Source organism: Theropithecus gelada, chromosome 15 (assembly GCF_003255815.1).
Source record: "Theropithecus gelada isolate Dixy chromosome 15, Tgel_1.0, whole genome shotgun sequence".
NCBI classification, from domain to species: Eukaryota; Metazoa; Chordata; class Mammalia; order Primates; family Cercopithecidae; genus Theropithecus; species Theropithecus gelada.
In genome coordinates this window covers 90,351,459-90,371,734 of record NC_037683.1, presented here as the reverse complement: position 1 = coordinate 90,371,734, position 20,276 = coordinate 90,351,459, and the positions used below count along the sequence as shown (strand labels likewise).

At 42.6% G+C, this 20,276-nt stretch overlaps 1 protein-coding gene across 6 annotated transcripts in view; it reads left to right on the top strand.

Annotated features, from left to right (window-relative positions):
• The first annotated feature begins 15,351 nt into the window (after positions 1 to 15,351).
• Positions 15,352 to 20,276, top strand: part of PRUNE2 (prune homolog 2) — a 293,604-nt gene continuing 288,679 nt past the window's right edge. For 3 of the 6 annotated variants that reach the window (XM_025358682.1, XM_025358685.1, XM_025358684.1), the window contains exon 1: positions 15,486 to 15,639. In XM_025358682.1, the coding sequence (XP_025214467.1) occupies positions 15,604 to 15,639 (36 nt within the window). In that variant the 5' untranslated portion in view covers positions 15,486 to 15,603. Of the gene's footprint in view, positions 15,640 to 20,276 lie in introns of all 6 variants that reach the window. The other 3 variants (XM_025358683.1, XM_025358681.1, XR_003115889.1) reach the window with 2 other exon arrangements.

Below are 20,276 nucleotides of genomic sequence, written 5' to 3'. Positions count from 1 at the left end.
TCTTACCCACAGATATCAAATGTTATTGCAAAGCCATTGGAAAAATTCTAATTATTTTAAAGACGTATATAAAATACGTACCTTTCATTAAGTAATATGAATATAAAGTAAGATCAAGTTCTGGCTCTGAGCTGTCCATGCTGATGACCTACAGAGCATAGGTCTGTAGTCTCTGCATTGCCTTCTTTTCTTGTAAGTATCAATGGCAGTTGCCCACTCCGTATAAATTGAAGGGTGCAGCTGAAATCACTACCGGATCCCCAAAATATCTTTTCCACCAATGCCTTTGAAATGAAATGTTTGCCACTTGAGATGAAGAAATCCTTTTTCTAGGTTTTTACCTCTAGCATCCCCTTGTTAAGAATATTGCAATGTCAGTTGGTCATTACTAATGGCCAGAGATAGCCAATGCAATCACCAAGTGTATCAGTGTATTAGTTTTTTCTTTCTTTCTTTCTTTTTTTTGAGATGGAGTCTCGCTCTGTTGCCCAGTCTGGAGTGCAGTGGTGCAATCCCAGTTCACTGAAAGCCCCGCCTCCCGGGTTCACGCCATTCTCCTGCCTCAGCCTCTGGAGTAGCTGGGACTACAGGCGCCTGCCACCACACCTGGCTAATTTTATTGTATTTTTAGTAGAGACAGGGTTTTACCGTGTTAGCCAGAATGGTCTCAATCTCCTGACCTCGTGATCCACCCACCTCAGCCTCCCAAAGTGCTAGGATTACAGGCGTGAGCCACTACACCCGGGCTTTTTTTTTTTTTTTGAGACTGAGTCTCACTCTGTTGCCCAGGCTAGAGTGCAGTGGCAGGTATGAGCTTGGCTCACTGCAAGCAACCTCTGCCTCCCAGATTCAAGTGATTCTCGTGCCTCAGACTCCCTAGTAGCTGAGATTACAGGCACCAGCCACCACACCTAATTTTTATAGTTTTAGTAGAGACGGGTTTTCACCATGTTGACCAGGCTGGTCTTGAACTCCCGACCTCAAGTGATCCACCCACCTTGGACTTTCAAAGTGCTGGGATTACAGGTGTGAGCCACCATGCCCGACTAGTTTTCTGGGTCTTCTGTAAAAAAAAATTACCATGAACTTGGAGGCTTCAAACAATTTTTAAAATGCTGTTACATTTCTGGAGGCGAGAAGTCCAAAACTAAGGTGTCAACAGGGTTGGTTCCTTCTGGATGCTCTGAGGGGAATCCATTCCTTGCCTATCTCCTAGCTTCCAGTGGCTGATGCCAATCTTCAGTGTTGCTTGGCTTGTAGACATATTGATTCAGTCTCTGCCTCCATCTTCACATCGCATTTTCCTCTCTATTCCCATGTCTCCAGTTTCTTTCTGCCTTACTCTTATGACTCCTGGCATTAGATTAAAGGCCCACCCCAAATCTAGGATAATCTCATCTCCAGATTTTTACGTCTGCAAAGAAGCAAAGAATTATATCTGCAAAGATCTTTTTCAAAATAGGTTTACATTCACAGGTTCCAAAGGTTAAGACATGGATATATCTTTTTTTTTTTTTTTCTCCAAGGGCCAGGGGCACTATTCAATCCACTGTAGCATGGGAAGCCCTGATAAAAAGGGACTCAGGACAAGTAAGTACCCAATGGAAGGGATGGTAAAAAGAGAGATTTGAAAGGTAGGATGAGAACACTAGGCTGGAAATGGGGAATGGGTTGGAGATAGAAGGAGAAATTCTTTCTTTCTTTTTTTGTTTTTTTGTTTTTGTTTTTAAGACAGGGTCTCACTCTGTCACCCAGGCTGGAGTGCAATGGCGTGATCTCGGCTCACTGCAACCTCTGCCTCCTGGATTCAAGCAATCCTCAGCCTCCCAAGTAGCTGGGATTACAGGCGTGTGCCACCATGCCCAGCTCATTTTTTTGTATTTTTAGAAGAAATGGGGTTTCACCATCTTGTCTGGTTTCAAACTCCTGACCTCAAAGTGATCTGCCTGCTTTGGCCTCCCCAAGTGCTGGGATTATAGGCATGAGCCACCACACCTGGACTGGAGAAATTATTTCCATTTTACTGATGAGCATTCTAAAAGGGAAATTGATAATGCTTGAAGAACTTTGCGTGTGGGCTCTCCGTGCAAGGGATTCTTTGGCCTGAGAAATCACTGGCGCTCATGCTGTTGGTGCCATAAGAGAATCTGGGAATGTGACTAGGACCGAACCATTTTGTGCGTGTTTTTTTTTGGCTCTTTATTCACTTGTCTATTCATCCATCCATTCAGTAAACATTTATTGAGCACCGTCTTTGTTCCTGGAACATAGAAGGCTACCTCCTTCTCAGGTGCGTTGTTAGGATGTTCTGTCCCTGTTTGCATCCAGCATTGGGCTGGCAGTTTGGTGGAGTTGCATGTGGTCAAGTCAGTCACTAAGATTACAATCAAGTAGAGTCAAAACTGCCTTAGAAAACTTCTGAAAACATCTATAAAGTACACCAAAATGTGTTTCTCTAATCTGAATAAGGGCTTCAGACACAATAAACAATCGCAGGATGGAGATGACTGAGGAACACGATGAAGCATGTCCTAGGATGATAATTGGTTTTCTCTTCTAACATTATTCAAATTTTTATTTTCTTCCCTTTGCCACACTTACAGAATTAAAGTTGTGAAAATTATATACGTACTTCACATGATTCTGGTCTACTGCCGCACAAGGCTCTGGTGGAGATGTAGCAACTGGAATCTTTCAAAACTGTGCGAGCCAGAGGCAGCCATAGGGATCTTACGGTTGCTTGTTTATTCAGATGTCACTGTTGTGTGGTTGAAAGAGACATGGGCTACTTCTCTCTACTTGAAACAGAAAATTCCATGAGAAACTCACACAACCTACAAGAGGCTGGGTTGCTTCGTGGTTCATCTCAACGATGTCCTCACAAAGGAAACTCCAGTCAGGTAACCCTCAAAGCATTGAAAACAATGTAATCTTTACTGAAATCTCATGAAGCTGCACCGAAGAGGAAACCCATACATAGTATATTTTCTTAAAATTCTGTCTCACATTTCTTTTTAAATATTTCACACATCACAGATGGCAGTTAACTAAAATTCCCACTTTTCATCCCTTAACATTTTGCAAATCCTCCCAAAATTATTTGCACTCTGCCTCTTCTTTCTCCCCGTCCTCCTGCTGTTGGTGCCATAAGAGAATCTGGGAATTCTCAATTTTATGCCCTTTTACATGTAAATCAATCTAGATGGCTGTAGTACTTTTTCATTTTCTTGACCACTTTTTCTTCTTATGAGGTCCATAAAGCACAAAGTAAATCTACGCCGAAAACTCTGGAATTAACCAGGATTTGAATTGAGCAGTTTGATTTTGCTACTTAGTAGCAATGTGATTTTGGATTAATTTCCTAAACTCTCTGATTCTCTCTCTTTTTTTCTAATTTGTAAAATAAAACCGATAATACCAAATTGGTAGAGATGGTTTGAGCATTAACTAAAAGAATATATTTTCAGATTCCTATCACAACGCTGGCCATATTAGGTGGTTTTAAAAAAATGCTAGTCTTGGCCGGGCACGGTGGCTCACGCCTGTAATCCCAGCACTTTGGGAGGCTGAGGCAGGTGGATCACGAGGTCAGGAGATCAAGACCATCCTGGCTAACACAGTGAAACCCCGTCTCTACTAAAAATGCAAAAAATTAGCCGGGCGTGGTGGCGGGCGCCTGTAGTCCCAGCTACTTGGGAAGCTGAGGCAGGAGAATGGCGTGAACCTGGGAGGCGGAGCTTGCAGTGAGCGAAGACTGCGCCACAGCACTCCAGCCTGGGCGACTGAGCGAGACACCGTCTCAAAAAAAATAAAAAAATTAAAAAAAATAAAAAAAATTGCTAGTCCTTTTCTTGTTCTTTTCTCTGTAGAAAGATCTCCTTGTAGAGACAAATCATAATCAAAGACTTCTTGGTTAACGTGGAATGAGATCATGTGAATTAGAGCACATGTTGCTCTAAAGGCTCCATGCTAAGAATAACTGACAGATCCATGCTATGGTGAAAATTGTTTTGCAGTGGTAACTACGGCTAGGGGTCTGCCTCCCATCAGGGATTTATTTTTGGAGGAATTCCTAAAATACAGGAAGAATGTTCGAATAGTAGCTGCCAGGAAATTTCCAACATCTGCTACACTGGGTCACTCTGAATTGGTCTTTTTAGCTTCTTTCTGTAATTTCCATTTTGGGAAATCAGGAGTTGTGACTCACAGTGGTAAATCTCCACACGGTTGAAATATGCCTTATTAGTACAATCTATTTTAGTAGTATTAATGCTATGGCATAAATATGTGCAGCATTAGAAGTAGTCTATTAGTGGAGGCTGTTTTTTGTTTTACTTCCATGTTGGCTTTACTTTCAAAATATATGTTATGTTATTATTGTTTTCCTTTTCTTCATTTTCATTACTACCTTTCTTGGTCCAAGCCATCACTGTCTCTTATGTAGGTGATGAGATAGACCATTAAGAGGTCTGGGACTCTTCCGCCCCTACACAGCAGCCTTGCCCTCCACATAGCAGCCGGAGTGATCTTTATAAAACCACACATGAGAACATGTTCCTCCTCTGATGGCTTCACACCACGTCTGGAATAAAACTCTAACATCCTACCCTGACCCAGTGGGCCCTAAGAGCTGCCCTTGCCTCTCTGAGCACATCTACTCCCTCGCTCATGCTGGGTCGGTCTTCTTCAGTACCTTTGACCATGTGTTCCCTCTGCTTTGATCTCTTCCCATCTATTCTTACAGGACTGGCTTCTTCTTGCCATTCAGGTCTCAGTATCTCCCCAGATGGGCTCCTAGCCCCTTAATCTAACGTAGACCTCATCCTACTCCAATCATTATCATTCTGCTTTTCCTTCATAGAGTGTGCTACTCTCTGACATTTTGAATTGTTTATTTGTTTTATTGCTTTTTGTCTGTGTAGGGGAGAAAAGATTTCTTTTCTCATTCATTGTAAAGTTTATGGCAAAAGACAGAGTAACAAGCAAAAAGCTTGCAAACGCATTTCATGTAAATCTTAAGTGGCATGTTAGCCTTCAGAAACAAAGCCCCAAAGACCCAGGGAAAACTGTATTTTTATGGACAGCCATACAGAAGTATAATTGAAGGATAAAATGGTCTCATCCAATGGCAATAAACTGGGAGAAATGTAGTAAGACCTGTTTGTTCAGTTTCTTCTGTGTTTCACCTGCCACATGAGAGTCTTCAGGGGAGAAGGAACAGAGGAGGTCAGAGAGTGACGATCCTGGGTTTTACGGTCTGCTTCACGGGAGGAAGGCCTGAGAGAAGGTCAGAGAAACCTTCCTACTTCTGCTGTGTTTTCAGTTTCCAAGGTGTCATATTTTGGGGTATCACACCTGAAGTCTCTGTGAGACCACAGGTCTGTGTGCCTGTCCAGTGCCTGGGATATAACAGGAGCTTAAAAAGCATTATCCCCACATACAGGGATTTGCCATAGACCTGTTTGTGAAAACCAAACAAATCCTTAATTCCTCTCCCCCAATAAGGTGTCCTTCCTCCATTTAGAGCTGCCCTTTTCCAGAGTTCCCAGGGTCTCTGGGTCATTACCAGGTTCCCTTATCACAAAGAGAAAGAGTCCAGATTTCCTATGTTTTCTCCCCCCAACCCCCAGTCAGTTTTCTCTATTCCAGGCTGCCTTTGCTGTGTGCAAAGCTCAACTGTCTGCCTCAATTTTAATAATTCAGTGTTGAATGGGCATATTTGCATATGCAAATATTTGAAGAATTGAAATGGCAATTAACAGATGTGTATTTGGGATTAATTTAAAATATTTTTTGTCTCTCTCTGTTTACTTTTATGGTCCAGCAGTAATTCTGATCTTAGTGACTTGCTGTGATTCCTCCATCCAATGTGTTTCCAGGTCTACACTAGCCAGAGTCAGATTTCTAAAAGATGCTGTGCTGTCTTTGAATACGATTGAAAACTCACCATTTTAACCCCTTTATAGAAATTAATAAAGCATTTCAGAAGTACCTGCATTTCTTTTTATTTCTACCTGGCTGATGAACCTCTCTCTTTTAAGGCTTCAGCTAGAGGAGAATTGATCAACACGCGTTATTATAATTATTTGAGGACCTACCATGGAAAGGGCACTGTGCTGGAAGCAGCTGGGGGAGTATAGAGAGGAGTTAAGACCAAAGCCCTGTCCTCTGGAGCCTTGCGGTTCCACAGGAAGTAGAAGATGTGAAGACTCATTACCTGAAGTTGACAGTTGGTGGATGACACAGCATTCAACACAAAACATTTGCCATTCCCCAAAAAGCTGCCAGCTGTTACTGGATGGCTTTGGTGATTTCCATGACATTTTTCCAAAAAACAATGACTTACCTCTTGTGGTTTTTGTACATCAACAAAGCTTTTCAACTAACAACTATTGGGAAAAGTGAATCTATAAAAGTTTATTATTAAATAAACTAACAAGAAAATGAGGTGGTTATAGCAGTGTTGGAGTGATAATAGTCCAGCCCTTCCCCAACTGCTCACTTCATATTTTAAAATTGTTTTTAGGAATTTTTTCCCCTTCATTCACAGAAAGGAAGGGGACAGGGTGAAGGAGGTTGGGGGGGTACATAGAAGAAGGAATCTGGAATCCAGAAGAGGTAGTATTGGTTTCTAACAACTTTCTGAGCTAAGTCTAGTGGAATATTAATATGAATGAATCCTTGACAGAAACAGAAGCAATTGGGTGGCAGCATTTCCCAAGAGTGCTGAATTGCAGGTGGTGTCTGCCATGGAATAGGTCAAGGAGAGTTTGACAGAGAGGTTTGCTGGGATGGTCCTTTGCTTTGCTGCCCAGTTTAAAGAAAATATAGCAAAAAGGCTAATGCTGTAGGTAAACACTGTGGCTCTGCATTAATGGAATTGGATTTCCTTCTTCCTTTTCTTCTGGAACTTTAGTGGTTTTATGATGCAGAGATTTACAGAAGGAAAATGCAGAGCAAATAATTTTTACCCTCGTTGAAATTGACAGTTTGTTGGACATTTTTAAATATCCATTTTTTTATTTTACTGCTTTCTACACAATATTATTGAAAATACATTGCATACCGAATTCAGTTTTTTCTAAGTGAAATATTTTCACTATATAAGAAGAGAGATCAATGGCCTTTGTTAGACAACAATTGAACAGCATCCTTTAGCCTGAAATATGAGTCTTTTTTTTTTTTTTTGTTCCAGGCTTCCTGTCATGAATAGAAAATTTCTCTGAGGACATTAGCATTTGATACCTAAGAAAACACATACCTCTAACAAATCTTGCTAAGTTTTCTCTTTCCAGGCTTGTTATTTACATGTCTACATGTCTTAATTACTGACCTTTCAGTTGAAGTTCCTTAAAATACTTGATTACTTTTTTTTTAACAAGTGGATATTTTTATGCCATCTTAACATAATCCCTCTGTTCTACGCAAACATCTAAAGCTACAAAGATATTCAAAGACTTTTTTTAACAAAAATAAGACAATTTCTCTTTGTATATTTTCATGTTTCTTGTGGGTCTAAGAATTATATGATTCCGTTTTGTAATCATAGAATGTTAAGGTTGGAAACATCCACTCAAGTCTTCTTTTTCTTCTAGGACCCTAAGACCTGGAGATGCTAAAATCACTATCTAAAGGACTAAAATCACTATCCAAAGGACTAAAACTCAAGCATTTAACCATCACAACATAATTATGTTCAACTTTATGGGAAGGGGTGAGGGTCAAGGATGATGAGGGGAGGGATGAGGATGGGGGCTGCGTAAAGGAAAACCTGATGGGAAAGAAGCAACGATTTAGCTGAGTCATCGTGGATGACAGGAGCTTTTAATGATGTGTGCTGATTAAGCTTCTGAGACATTTACCTCTTTCTTGCTGGTGATTTCTCTGACTGATCTGCAAACATCAGGTGTGAGGTCTATGTGGCCAAGTAGTATTGGGTAGGTGAAGGGGTGACTAGCTCATTTTTAACTGTGGCAGAGCAATTGAAAGTGTCATGCGGCAAGTACCCATTTCTTCTCCAGTCTCCATATTTGCTTTTTCAGGTGAGCAGCTGGGTAGCACATGCCAGTGGACAGGCAGTGATGTGCAATCGCTTAGTACCTGGACTCTGGACCTGGTCCCCTGCTTTGGCTCCTTACTACCTGAGTAATTTTGTGAAAATTGCATCTTCGTACCTCAGTTTGCACATCTTTAAAATGAGGATAACAATACCTGATTTATACATTTGTTAAGAGGACTAAATGCTATTAACACACATGAAAAAATTAAAGTGATATTTCATGCAAAGAAACTCTTCATAAACATTAGCCTTTTTGATGAAAAAGGCCTGAACTTTGGAATACAGAGTCTAGATTTCAATCTTCAGGCATGTCAATAAACAATTTTGGGTCTATTTCTTCAGCTCTAAAATAGGTTGGTTGCAGTTCCCATTGTTCTGGCCTTACAGCATTATTGCAAGGATGAGAGATCATGTTGGTAGACTCTCAGGGTGTGGAAATTATTAACATTCCACTCTCCTTGCCAAATACTTTCGTAGTGGAAATGCAGGATGGGATCATGAGTTAAAGTTTATACTGTAACTGAGGCAGGCAGCATTGTTTTGAAGGGACTTGAGATACCTTTCTGCAGGAGGAGCATGGATAAAACTGAAGCCACCTGACCTTAATGGTATAGTGTGAGAGGAAGCTGAGACTTTAAGGCCCTATCTGCATCTGCCCACAGGCAACAGACCTGCAAGTGGTGGCCACTGCCTTAGTATTCTGATGACTCACAGAGCCAGAGTACTTCCTCTCTCCTCCACTGTCCTTTCACATTAATTTCATTGCTCTACAAGACGTCTGTGGTTCCCAGAAATGACGCAAGTTGTATGTACCCCGTTCAAAGCCTGAGCATTTGACTCTCAGGACATTCTCCCAGGTGGTCTGGGCCCTGCCACTTGCTAATACAGCTCTGACAATCTAAATCACACCTCTTTTTCCTTTCTTTACAGAAACTCAGAGAAGATAATGGCTAATATAGACTCCTTTTAAAAAAAAATGTCTTGCAAAGTTTACCTTAAAAAATTTGGATATTCTTGCTAAACCATGAAAGAAAAAGATAGTTAATTCCTCTTAATATTATTTGCTAACATGGATAGTATCTGACCATTCACAGGACAAAAATTAGGCATTTAACAGTTGCTTACAGGCTAAATGAGAGGCCCTAGTTAATGGACATTAGTCTTCTTTCTATCTCTTGCCCTTGAAATAAGCTTAAAATGCTTTTAAATCTAGTTCAAGTGTGAGATGCAGTTTCTTGAACCTCTTGTGTCACATGAAACAATTTAAAAGCAGCTAACATAATCCACCTGCACCAAGGAGACCCTACCTGTGAGAGGAGCGGTTGGTCAGTGAGGAAGCTAGCTTGGAAATGTGCCCAAACAGTGAATCAGCAGCTGCCATCCCAGCTACATTTCATTTTTAAAAGGATAGCATATGTCAGGTTTTTTTTTTTTTTTTTTTTTTTGCCAACCAAACAGATTTCTTCAGTATTCTGTCTTCCCTTGTTAACATTTTCCAATATTTAGCGATGTTAGCATTTGATTCTTTAATGACAATCGTGTAAACTAACTAGGGCAGGTATTTATCTTCTATGTCACAGATAAGGAGATTAATAATAAATAACTTGCCCAAAAGTACACAGCAAGGTCTCATATCCAGATTTTCTGATACCATGCTGTGAGCACCGGAAGGCTGGTTAAGATAAGGAAAGCTTCAGATACCCCCGTGGTGGCACTGAAAGTAATGTGTGCCATGAGATGGATGCAGAGCTACAATGTTCCTATGAGAGCCTACAGAGGAAAGATCCAGTGCCCCATGGGGGTAAGGAATGGTAATTTGGGGATACAGCCCCTAAGTAATTTATATTTCACTAGTGAGTAGTACAGGTAGATGTGTTATTGCTGAGAAACATCTGCAGTGCCTTTCTCTGAAACTGGCCTCTTATCATATGAAGCCCAGGTTGCAAAGGAATATAACCTTGGGAGGTATTACTTGGTGTAGAATAGACAGAAGTTATAATTAAATCATGTCACATTTTTAGTGACTGCTGTTTCATCCACAATTGACCTGGAGATTTTCTTCTTGTTGGGTTCTCTTCATGGAGTTTCTTTCTCCCACTTACAGCTATTACATTAAGTTTCTCCTCTCCTTAACAGACTCTTGGAAATCAGAATAATGGCAGCAACTGACCAAGAACTGGGCACTTTGCATATATTGTTGCATTTGGGCTTCATGACAGTCCTAAGAGGGAGTATTATCTGTTCATCTGTTTCATAGATGAAGACCCTGAAACTTAGAAAGGATAACTTGCCGTAACTTTCTGAGCTGGTAACTGGCCAGGTGCTCTGGTTATCTATTGCTGCAGAACAAATCCCAGAAAGTTAATGGCTTATAATAGCAATAATTTTATTATATCCCATATTTTCGTGGGTCAGGAATTTGGGCAGGGCTTAGGAGACACAGCTTAGCTCTGCTCCATGTGGCATCAGCTGGCTTGACTGGGGCTGAAGAATCTATTTTCAAGATGGCTCACCACGCGGCTGGCAGCTGAGCTGTTACCCAGAGTTCATAGCTCCTTTCTGTGTGAACCTCTCTATATGGCTGTTTGGGCTTCCTCATAGCGTGATGGATAGGTTCCAAGAGCATGTATTCCAAAAGACAAGAGGTCGAGGCTACCAATCACTTAAGACCTTGGTCCCAGAAACTGGCATGATGTTATTTCTGTAATATTTTATTGCTTGGGAAGTCAGAGTTCTCCTAGATTCAAGAAGTAACAAAGACCCTGCCTCTCACTGGGAGAAGAATCAAGGAATTTTCAGCCATGTTTAATCTACCATACAGAGCAAAGATTAGCATACAGGTCTTAGTTACCACAACATATTGCATCTCAACTAGTATCACACCAGATGCATTTCTCAATCACTGCATTTATCTATTTGGTGGTGACTAGACTGTGAGCTCCTTGAAGGCAGGGATCATATTTTATGCATCTTAGGTAAACAAAATCCCTATAAGAGCATCGTCTATGCTCCTAAATGCTCAAGGAAGGAACGAAAGAGAACTGAGTTCCTGTCCTGGCTCCTGCTTCTAAGTAGCTCTGTTAGTCTGAGCAGGATGCTGAACTACTCTGGGCCTTGGTCCCATCTCAGTAATATGAGGAGATGGCATCATGAGAGGATGCCTTAAGTCTCTTTCTTTTTTTTCCCCTAGCACTACCATTGTGTTAGTTAGCTCAGGCTGCTATAACAAAATATTTTAAACTGAACAGCTTAAACAACAGGCATTTATTTCTCACAGTTCTAGAGGCTGGGAAGTCCAAGATCCAGGTGCTGACCAATTTGGTTCCTGATGAGGATGCTTCACTGCCTTGCAGATGGCCATGTTTTTCCTGTGTCCTCACATGGTGGGAAGGGAGAGGTGGGGGGAGGGAGAGAGAGAGAGAAGAGAGACACTAATCCCATCATGAGGCCTCCACCCTCACCACCTCATCTAAACTTTATGACACCCAAAGGCCCCACCTCCTGATACCATCACATTGGGGGTTAAGGTGTCAACACAGGAATTTTGGGGGGACACAAGCATTTAATCCATACCAACCATTTTACTAATCTACTCAAGATAATTATTTCAAAAATAAAGAGAGCTCGGATACCGGTCTCAAATGAGGGGAGTCCAGGAATCAAGAAATCTGAGAGAGGAAAGCAAAGAGTAGAGGAAATGGGATTGTTCTGCCAACAAGGACAAGGGACTCTAGAGAGAAGAGGGTGAAATGAGGTTCAGATACAAATACATAAATTATGATCCTAGTGCTTTTAATAGAAAGAAAGGAAGTTGAAGGAGACTTTTTTAAAGGTTGAAGACATTGCACCGGGGACTATTTGGCCACAGTGGGTGGCAGAATGTAGTAAATCAAAGGGAACTCCAGGTTTTGTACATGAGTGACTGGGGAATGTGAATTTATCTAACATCAACAGTAGTTCCCAACCCTGACTACACAGAGAATTACCTGGAGAGCTTTGAAAAAATATTGATGCCTGGGCCCTTCTCAAGATCACTCAATTCGGAATTTCTGTTCCAAATTATTCTGATTTAATGTTCCAGAGATGGAGCTTGGAACATTAGTATGATTTTTGGGGGCTCCCAGGTGGTTCCACCGTGCAATCAGGGTTGACAATATTTACCTAGAGTTAAAGTCACTAGATTTCTGGCTGCTATGGAATCATAAAAATTGGAGGATCAAATGCCAATAGCTACCAAATAACTTCATGTATGGTTTGTGTTGTATGCAGAAAAATGACCTCCCAAAGATGTCTACAACCTAATCCTTAGAACCTATAAGTACGTTAGGTTACATGGCAGAGGGAATTAAGTTTTCAGATAAAATTAAGGTTGCTAATCAACTGACCTTAAAATGGGGGAGATTATCGTGGATTAACCAAATAGGCCCAGTGTAAACACTTGGGTCCCTAAAAAGTGGAAAAAGAGGTTAGAAGAACAGTTAGATAAATGAATTGTTCCTGACTTTGAAGATGGAGTAAGGCTGGGCACGGTGGCTCATGCCTGTTATCCTAGCACTTTGAGAGGCCGAGGTGGGCAGATCACTTGAGGTCTGAAGTTCCAGACCAGCCTGGCCAACATGGTGAAACCCTGTCTCTACTTAAAATACAAAAATTAGCTGGGCGTGGTGGCGTATGCCTGTAATCCCAGCCACTCTGGAAGCTGAGGCAGGAGAATCACTTGAACTTGGGAGGCAGAGGTTGCAGTGAACCAGATTGTGCCATTGCACTCCAGCCTGGGGGACAAGAAGGAAACTCTGCCAAAAAAAAAAAAAAAAAAAAAAAAAAAAGATGGAGGAAGATGCCACAAGTCAAAGAACATGGGCAGCTTCTAGTGGATTGTCCCCTAGAGCCTCTAAAAAAGAATATAGTCCTGTTGATATCTTGCTTTTAGCCCAATGAGAACTGCGTAGGACTTTTGACCTATATAACTGTAAGATAATACATTTATGTTGTTTCAAGCCACTGAGTTTGTGAGATTCTGTTAAAACAGCCCCAGGAAGCTAATATAGGTGGTCAGCTTGGGAAGATTTCATAGAAGAGGTAAATTTTGATAAACTTTTGAAGGGCCATTATTGGTGGAGAAAAAGATGAGGAGATAGATGTTGGAATTTGAGTCCATCAGAATTTTTTTTTAACATTTCAAGTATGTGTGATACCTACCTAGAATATTTATAAGCCAAAGCTAGAGGAATAAAACAGTATTATGTAACTGTTGCTAAATTCCCCAGTGAAGTCAGAGGCAAGGCATTCTCAAGAATTTTTCTCAGTAATTTTACTTGAATTGTGTGCAACTTCACAGATTTACAGGCTGACAAAACATTTGCTTTACCTGGTTGGTTTTAAATTACTTAAGTCAGTACAGAAAGCAGACAGCATCTCCAGCTTCCATATAGCCCTCCCCTGAATGTCACCTGGAGCTTAATATTCTTATCACTCTCCTTTAATCAGATCTGTGGACTCTGCTGATCTGTTTTCATTGGATCCTTCTGAATAAAAAATAATTGGATCATGAGACACACACATACACATAGAGACAGACAGGAAAACAGACAGACACACATTGAGACAGGAGAGACAAAGCAAGAAAACCCTTCCATATGTATCTTTATTCATTAAAACATATTTATTGAGGACCTATATATGACATGAACATACATCATGTTAGGGATCCATCAGTGAATGAGACAGGCAAGGTCCCTGTCTTTACAGAGCTCACAGCCTGGTGGAGGACACAGACAAATCATTATGCAATTTATAGCAGAGTGGAAAATGTAAGTTGCTATGAGGGAATACAGAAGGGGCAACCAACTCAGTATGGGGATGGGAAGGGAAAAGTGTGTTGGGGAGGCTTCCTGGAGAAAGAGAACTTCTAGGCCACTCACTGTCAAAGTGTGGTTTTTGGATCAGCAGCATCAGCAAACCCTGGGGGATTGTATACATGGACATTCTCTGGCCCATTAAGCCACACCTAAGAATTCTAAGGATGTGGCACAGAAATCTGTGTTTCATCAAGCCCTGTAAGTGATTTAGATACGTGTAAAGTTCATTGAGAACCAGAACATCACACCTGAACTGCACATTAGAATCACTAGGGTCATTTTCCACAAAAATGCTGTGACCCCACGCCCAGAGATACTAATTTAATTGGACTGGCATAAAGCCCTGGTATGAGTACTTTTTCAAGTCTCCGGTGATTACGATGTGATTTTACTGTACAGTCAGGGTTGAGGCTGTTTCTCTAGGACAGCTGAAGCTGGGGGCTGGGACAAGGGCTGGAAGGGTCTTACAGGTGGTGTGCAAAAGCCCAGAGGTCAGAGAAAGCCTGATGGAGTGTGTTTGGGGACCCTACAAAGCTACATACAACAAAACTCCATGGTTTAAAATAAGGTATGTAGATATAAGTTCAATTGTTCATTGTAGTACTTCTCAAACTTTAACAAGCATAGAAATCATCTGAGGATCTCATAGAAACACAGATTCTGATTTGGCAAGTAGGAGCAGGGAACTGAGGTTCTGCGTTTCCGTAAGCTCAGCGATGCTGATGTTGCTGGTCTGCAGACTGCACCTCACCTTAGCAAGGTTCTACTGCCCTAGCTTTCCCTGAGGGTACATGTCAGTGGATGGGAACTGCAGAAGGATGTATCTACGCATTAGTCCCAGGGCTGACATAAGGGCACCTCGTTTGGGTGAACTGCGGATGCCCATTGCTGTGTGGGCATGTTTTCATGGTAGGGAGGAAAGACGCAGCCTCGCCCAACCTCCTAGCCTGCTCTTCTGATTATTATCCATCAAGGTCGTACTGCTTTTAGCTCAGCAGTAACTCCCCCTCTTTCCCTCCCCGTCCCTCCCACGCCAATCTAGCTGAGTGCCTCCCCTGGCCAGTCCAGCCGACCAGCTCATTAAGTGACCGCCGGAGAGCTCCGTAACGCGCCAGCCAGCCAGTGAGGTGCTGGGCTAGGCGGGGGCTCTCCTGGGACCCGTCTCCCTCTTCCCACCTTCCCCCGCTGACCGCGGCGGTGCCTGCGGCAGAGCCTCCCTCTGCAGCAGCCCCTTGCACTTGGCTCGCACTTCTGGGCGCTGTCCATGGTTGCAGCAGTTTTCGGCGCGCCACGTCAGGAGGCCGCAGCAGGGCCCTGCGATTGGCGGAGGAGTCCCTCGCCATACCCCTGCACCTCCGCCCACGCGCCCCGGCCCCGGAGGCGCGTGCCAGAGAGCGTGCCCGGCGCGCCCCGGGGCTCCCGGGCGGCACACCCACTTTCCTTATTAGGGCAGAGTCGAGTGCCCAGAGCCGGCGGCCGGGCGAGGGGTGGGGCGGGGAGCCCTGGGGCCAGACGGCCGAGGGCGCAAGCACAGCCTCAGCCGCAGCCGCCTCCGAGCGGCAGGAGGGAGCAGTCGGTCGCTGCGCCCCGGCGGGCCACTTTCCCGGGACCCCGCTCCTCTTCCTTGTGCCGAGATTTTCCACTGCGCCCCTCCTAGCACCCGGGTCCCAAACCCCCAGCCACGACATGGAAGAATTTTTGCAACGCGCCAAATCTAAACTGGTAAGTTGAGTGAGCAAGGCTGTGTGTGCGCGCGCGCGTATGCTGATGGAAAGGTGGAGAGGAAAAGGTGTTGCAGCACAGGAGGAAGAAGCAACTTTGCCACGGAGTTGTCAGGGTGTGCGGGCTGTCTCCTGGAAGAAATCTCTGGAACTCTGGCTCTTAAAGCTGGCAATCTGTCTCCAGAATCCTCCCCCGCAACCAGACGAGGTGCAGAGCTGAGGGAGGTTGTGGCCTGGCTGAAGCTGGGTCGCTTCTGTCCAGCTTCGGTCCCTAAATCGGCAGTTTGCTCCTGAAAGCTAAGGGAAAAATGGGTGTGGTCTTCCTTGAGATAAAGAGCCCAGCCTTCTGCAGATGCATTGCATGTAAGTGTAAAAGAAAAAAAAAAAGACTCTTAGGACTGTACTTCAGCTGGAGGTGACAAAAGTGAGGAAGTCAGAGTGCTGGGTAGGAAGGACATGTGTGGTACTGGAGAATCCACAGGATAGAGCTTGCTCCACTGCAGGAGTTAGGGACATTCTAGTGTGTGTTGTGTCTGGTTAATTCCTGTTCACATCTGTAAACTGGGGCAGAGGCAGAAGGGGAAACTCTAACTGTTGGTGTTCTGGGCTTTACCAGACCATCATTCTCCCGGGAGCAGACCTGTGTGTTAGCCCATGTTTACCGTATCACTGTCCAAACAGTGAATGGGCAACTCCACTGTGTATGTTAACAGTTGCTACACATTCTGGAACCACAGACTCTAGCAGTTTCTTAATTCCAAACTGTTTTGGCTCTCCAGCACAGCAGTAATAAATATAATGGAAATGTTTCTGTTTTGGCAGAAAAAAAAAAGAAAAGCCTGTACTCATTTAGAAGCAATATCTTTAATGAACTGTAAAAGCACTTTTTACAGGCCTGGCATAGAAAGAAATGCATAATTTATGATGCCTTTAACCTTTAAGCCTTCATAGAAGCCAAAATACAAAGTCTGCATTAAGGTAATGTTTTAATCACAAGGCAGGATGTTTGCAGGGCTCTTACTGTAACTCATTTACCCTAACACAACAAAGGCAGTACAGGAAGGGAGGGCCCAAAGTTGCCTGAACTACCATTCGGAGTGCAGACAGAAGTGTGATCCTTACAATGGTCTAACTGTAAGTATCTTGAAAAAGACCATTAAAGTTGATAAGTGCTTATATAAGAACTTTCTACCTGAAAGCTCCCAGAGAGTTGAACGTTTGTGGAGATTTCAGAGTTGAGGAAGTTTGTGATCATTTCTGTGTTGTTTATTGACCCTTTTCTTTACTAGAGCACATGGATGAAAATACTAATTTCTGAAACTCAACTACGTATTTGGCATTTCTGATAGTATACATGTTCTGTTCTTTACCTAGTAATGAAGGAGAAATGTTCAAAAATGAAAGACAATTTTGGCAACTGTGCGTGTGTGTGTGTATGAAAATGGTAATCAATGACAAACGCAGAGTTCTGGGCTGTATCTGTTTTTCACTCCCGTAACATTTCTTTATCAGTATTCTCGCAATAAACATTTAGACTGTGGGGTCTGATATGAGCAAGAGGTTTCTCTCAATTCTGAGGAGCAGTTGCTGGAATGGAAATTTCCCTATTTCCGTGTAATCAGTTGAAAGTAATCTGTAATTTATTTACCGAGTCCCTTCATTAGATGAGCAATTGCTCTACATCATTAGAAGAAAGGACAGGAAAGAGAAGCGGTTGTTTGAAATATTGTTACCAGTTTCATGTCTTAGCCAGAACAATTACTGCTTATTTTATTTTTTCTTGGAATAAGCTTCTTGCTAGAAATCATGATTAACCTTTCACATCCAGCCACAGCAAAGGTGTTTTGGTCACTTTTAGTGTCATATTTCTCCTGATAAGTTACATTTTCTAGGTAATAAGATTTTTACTTAATATATAACACTCAAATATAGTAGTAGATAACATTCTCCTTTAGAGGATAGATAACCTTTTTCTTGGAGAAAAAAAATTAAGTCAATGTCATTCACTTGTGGGAAATTTATTTATAATAAAATGGTAAGATTTGGCCAGGTGTGGTGGCTCACACCTGTAATCCCAGCACTTTGGGAGGCCGAGGCGGGTGGATCACCTGAGGTAAGGAGTTCGAGACCAGCCTGGCCAACATGGCGAAACCTCGTCTCTACTAAAAATACAAATATTAGCTGGGCATGGTGGCGTGTGCCTGTAATCCCAGCTACTAGGGGGGCAGAGGCAGGAGAATCGCTTGAACCTGGGAGGCAGAGGTTGCAGTGAGCCGACATTGTACCATTTCATTCCAGCCTGGACAACAGAGCGAGACTCGGTCTCAAAAATAAAATAAAATAAAATAAAATAGTAAGATTTTTTAAAATTCAGCCAATCCTTTGGAAAACATTTTAAGGTGAAGAAATTTATCATGCTGATTTTTACTTAAGCCTTATTAGACCAGAATTAGAATTTAGGAGTTATGTTTTTAATGTTTTTCTTTAGAAGTTTAGCTATATGATACCTTAAAAAAAAAAAGCCTAATTGCTAGGTTTTTTTTCCTATTTGACTTAATTGCTTTGATATTCTGTAGGCATTATATATATTTTTTAATGGTTTGAAATAGTTAATGACTCTTCCAAAGTCCTAACAAAACCTCATCATCATTGGGGCTAGCTAATTCCAATAGGCAAAAAGCACTTTAAATTGCAAAATGGAATTGCTATTAGCCATGGATACAATCTCCAATAATCAAAATGTTGGAAAAATTGTCTTTTTTTCTGACTTGGAACATTTATTATTCATCTGTCATTGTAAGGAGGGAGAAAGCTCTGCTATTCTAGGCCAGACCCTTGGTTGAACGGAAGTCTTTGAAGGAAAAAGATATTCTGAATTTTGATCAGGTAGTTTGGAGCTGATTTCCATTGAATTGGGAGCTCACTCTCAATTCTATTTTTCATCCCGGTCTAGTCCTGCTAGTCTTTAAACTGAGGCAGATTCACTGACATAATCCCATCCTCATTTTCCCTAAATCACCCTTTCTAATACCTTTCCTTCCCTCCTGAGAATACTCAGTATTTATCAGAAATGCAAAAGTAAACTCCAGGTGTGGCCTCAGAGGGATCCCTCCTCCTGGGGCTCCAATGCTTCTCATGTGGGCCTGACTTTTGCCTGGTTAGTACAGGCTGGGGGCTGGAGCATATTTGTGAAAAACTTGGTTGGAGGTGGAGCACGGCTAGGGAGGTAGTTACTTCTTCCAAGCAGTCTCCGGAAATGCTCCCTTCTAGACAAACAAGGAATGACACATATGGAATTGACATGAGGATTGTTAAAACATTAATAACAGTAGGATAAGCAATCTGAGAGCAAGCCCCCCAAGCTTGAGATGGTAATCAAAGAGTGGTGCTTCCTAGCTGAAATCACTTCCTTGATGTGAGAATCCAGCCATATTTTTGGTTTGGATACTTACTACTAGAGCTAGAAATGAGAATGCAAACGTATTTTCTTTTTTCTCCTGCCCATTCAGAGTTGCAGAAATCAAATCCTATAGTTCCAGATCAGTCCTTAGGTTTTAGCCATGCTTTCTATTCTTAGTTACATCATTTCTATGGTAAGAGAAGTTGAAGGAGTGTAGGGAATGAGGGCTCCCCGCTCTATGGTGTGATTTGGGAAATGCCCCTCAACTTCACAGTGATCAGCTCAGGAGAGTATTCAGGACAAGGACAGTCTCATGGCAGTAAATGGTCCACGTTCCCATGAAGTTTGGGCAGAAAATGAAGTACATGAGGAATCACCTGGGGATGGGTAGAGAGTTCTGTGGCTCTGGCTGGCAGGAAGCCAGGGTCCCCACACTGGGCCCCTGCTGCCAAGCCTCCCTCACTGCCCAGACACCCCGAGCTGATGCAAGTCTAGCAGCTGTTAACGGGTGGAGATCACTGCAGCCCACATGCCCTATGATGTAGGTCATGAGCCAGTCTTGGGTTTGGGGGGAGGTGGGGATGTTGTCAGCTGTCACCAGCAGGATACAGGGCACATCAGTGTCCCAGGAATGCTGTTTTCAACAAGAAGGTGGAGAGAGTCACTACTGCAGTCCAGAGGATGCATCTGCTACTTCAGCAGTGACAGCTGCGGACGAAGGGCTCACTTCTGCAGTAGGTATTAGTTGATATGTGGACTTCTACAGAAGAAAAATTCTGGGTGACTTGAATGTCAGCTCATAGTCTGTGATATGTGGCATAGGGACAAGAAAGCACATTCAAAACTCTAAATGAACAACTGCATTAGAGTGGTTATAGGAGATGGGGTTTTATAAAAGAAAGAAAAAGACTGCGGCATGTCTGCAGAATAATCGACTTGATTGGAAATTGAAGGAATATATTCTTCCTGATTTCCTCTTGCATAGGAAGAAGGTTGTGCATGTCAATAAAAAGGATATTTAAAGTAAATGCTTCACGCCTTTTAAAGGGCCGCTGTGGCAAGGACTAGTAATGATGAAGAAGCCTGCAGAGCTGTTTCATTTCAAGAGCTGAGCTCATTCTGGTCAGAGACCGTGGGATCAGCTTCTGCCCCATTGCAAACCAGGGCAGGTGCTCTTGAGATCATGCCTCTTGCCAAAGCATTCATGAGCAGGAAACTCAGGAATCCAAAGCACTTCC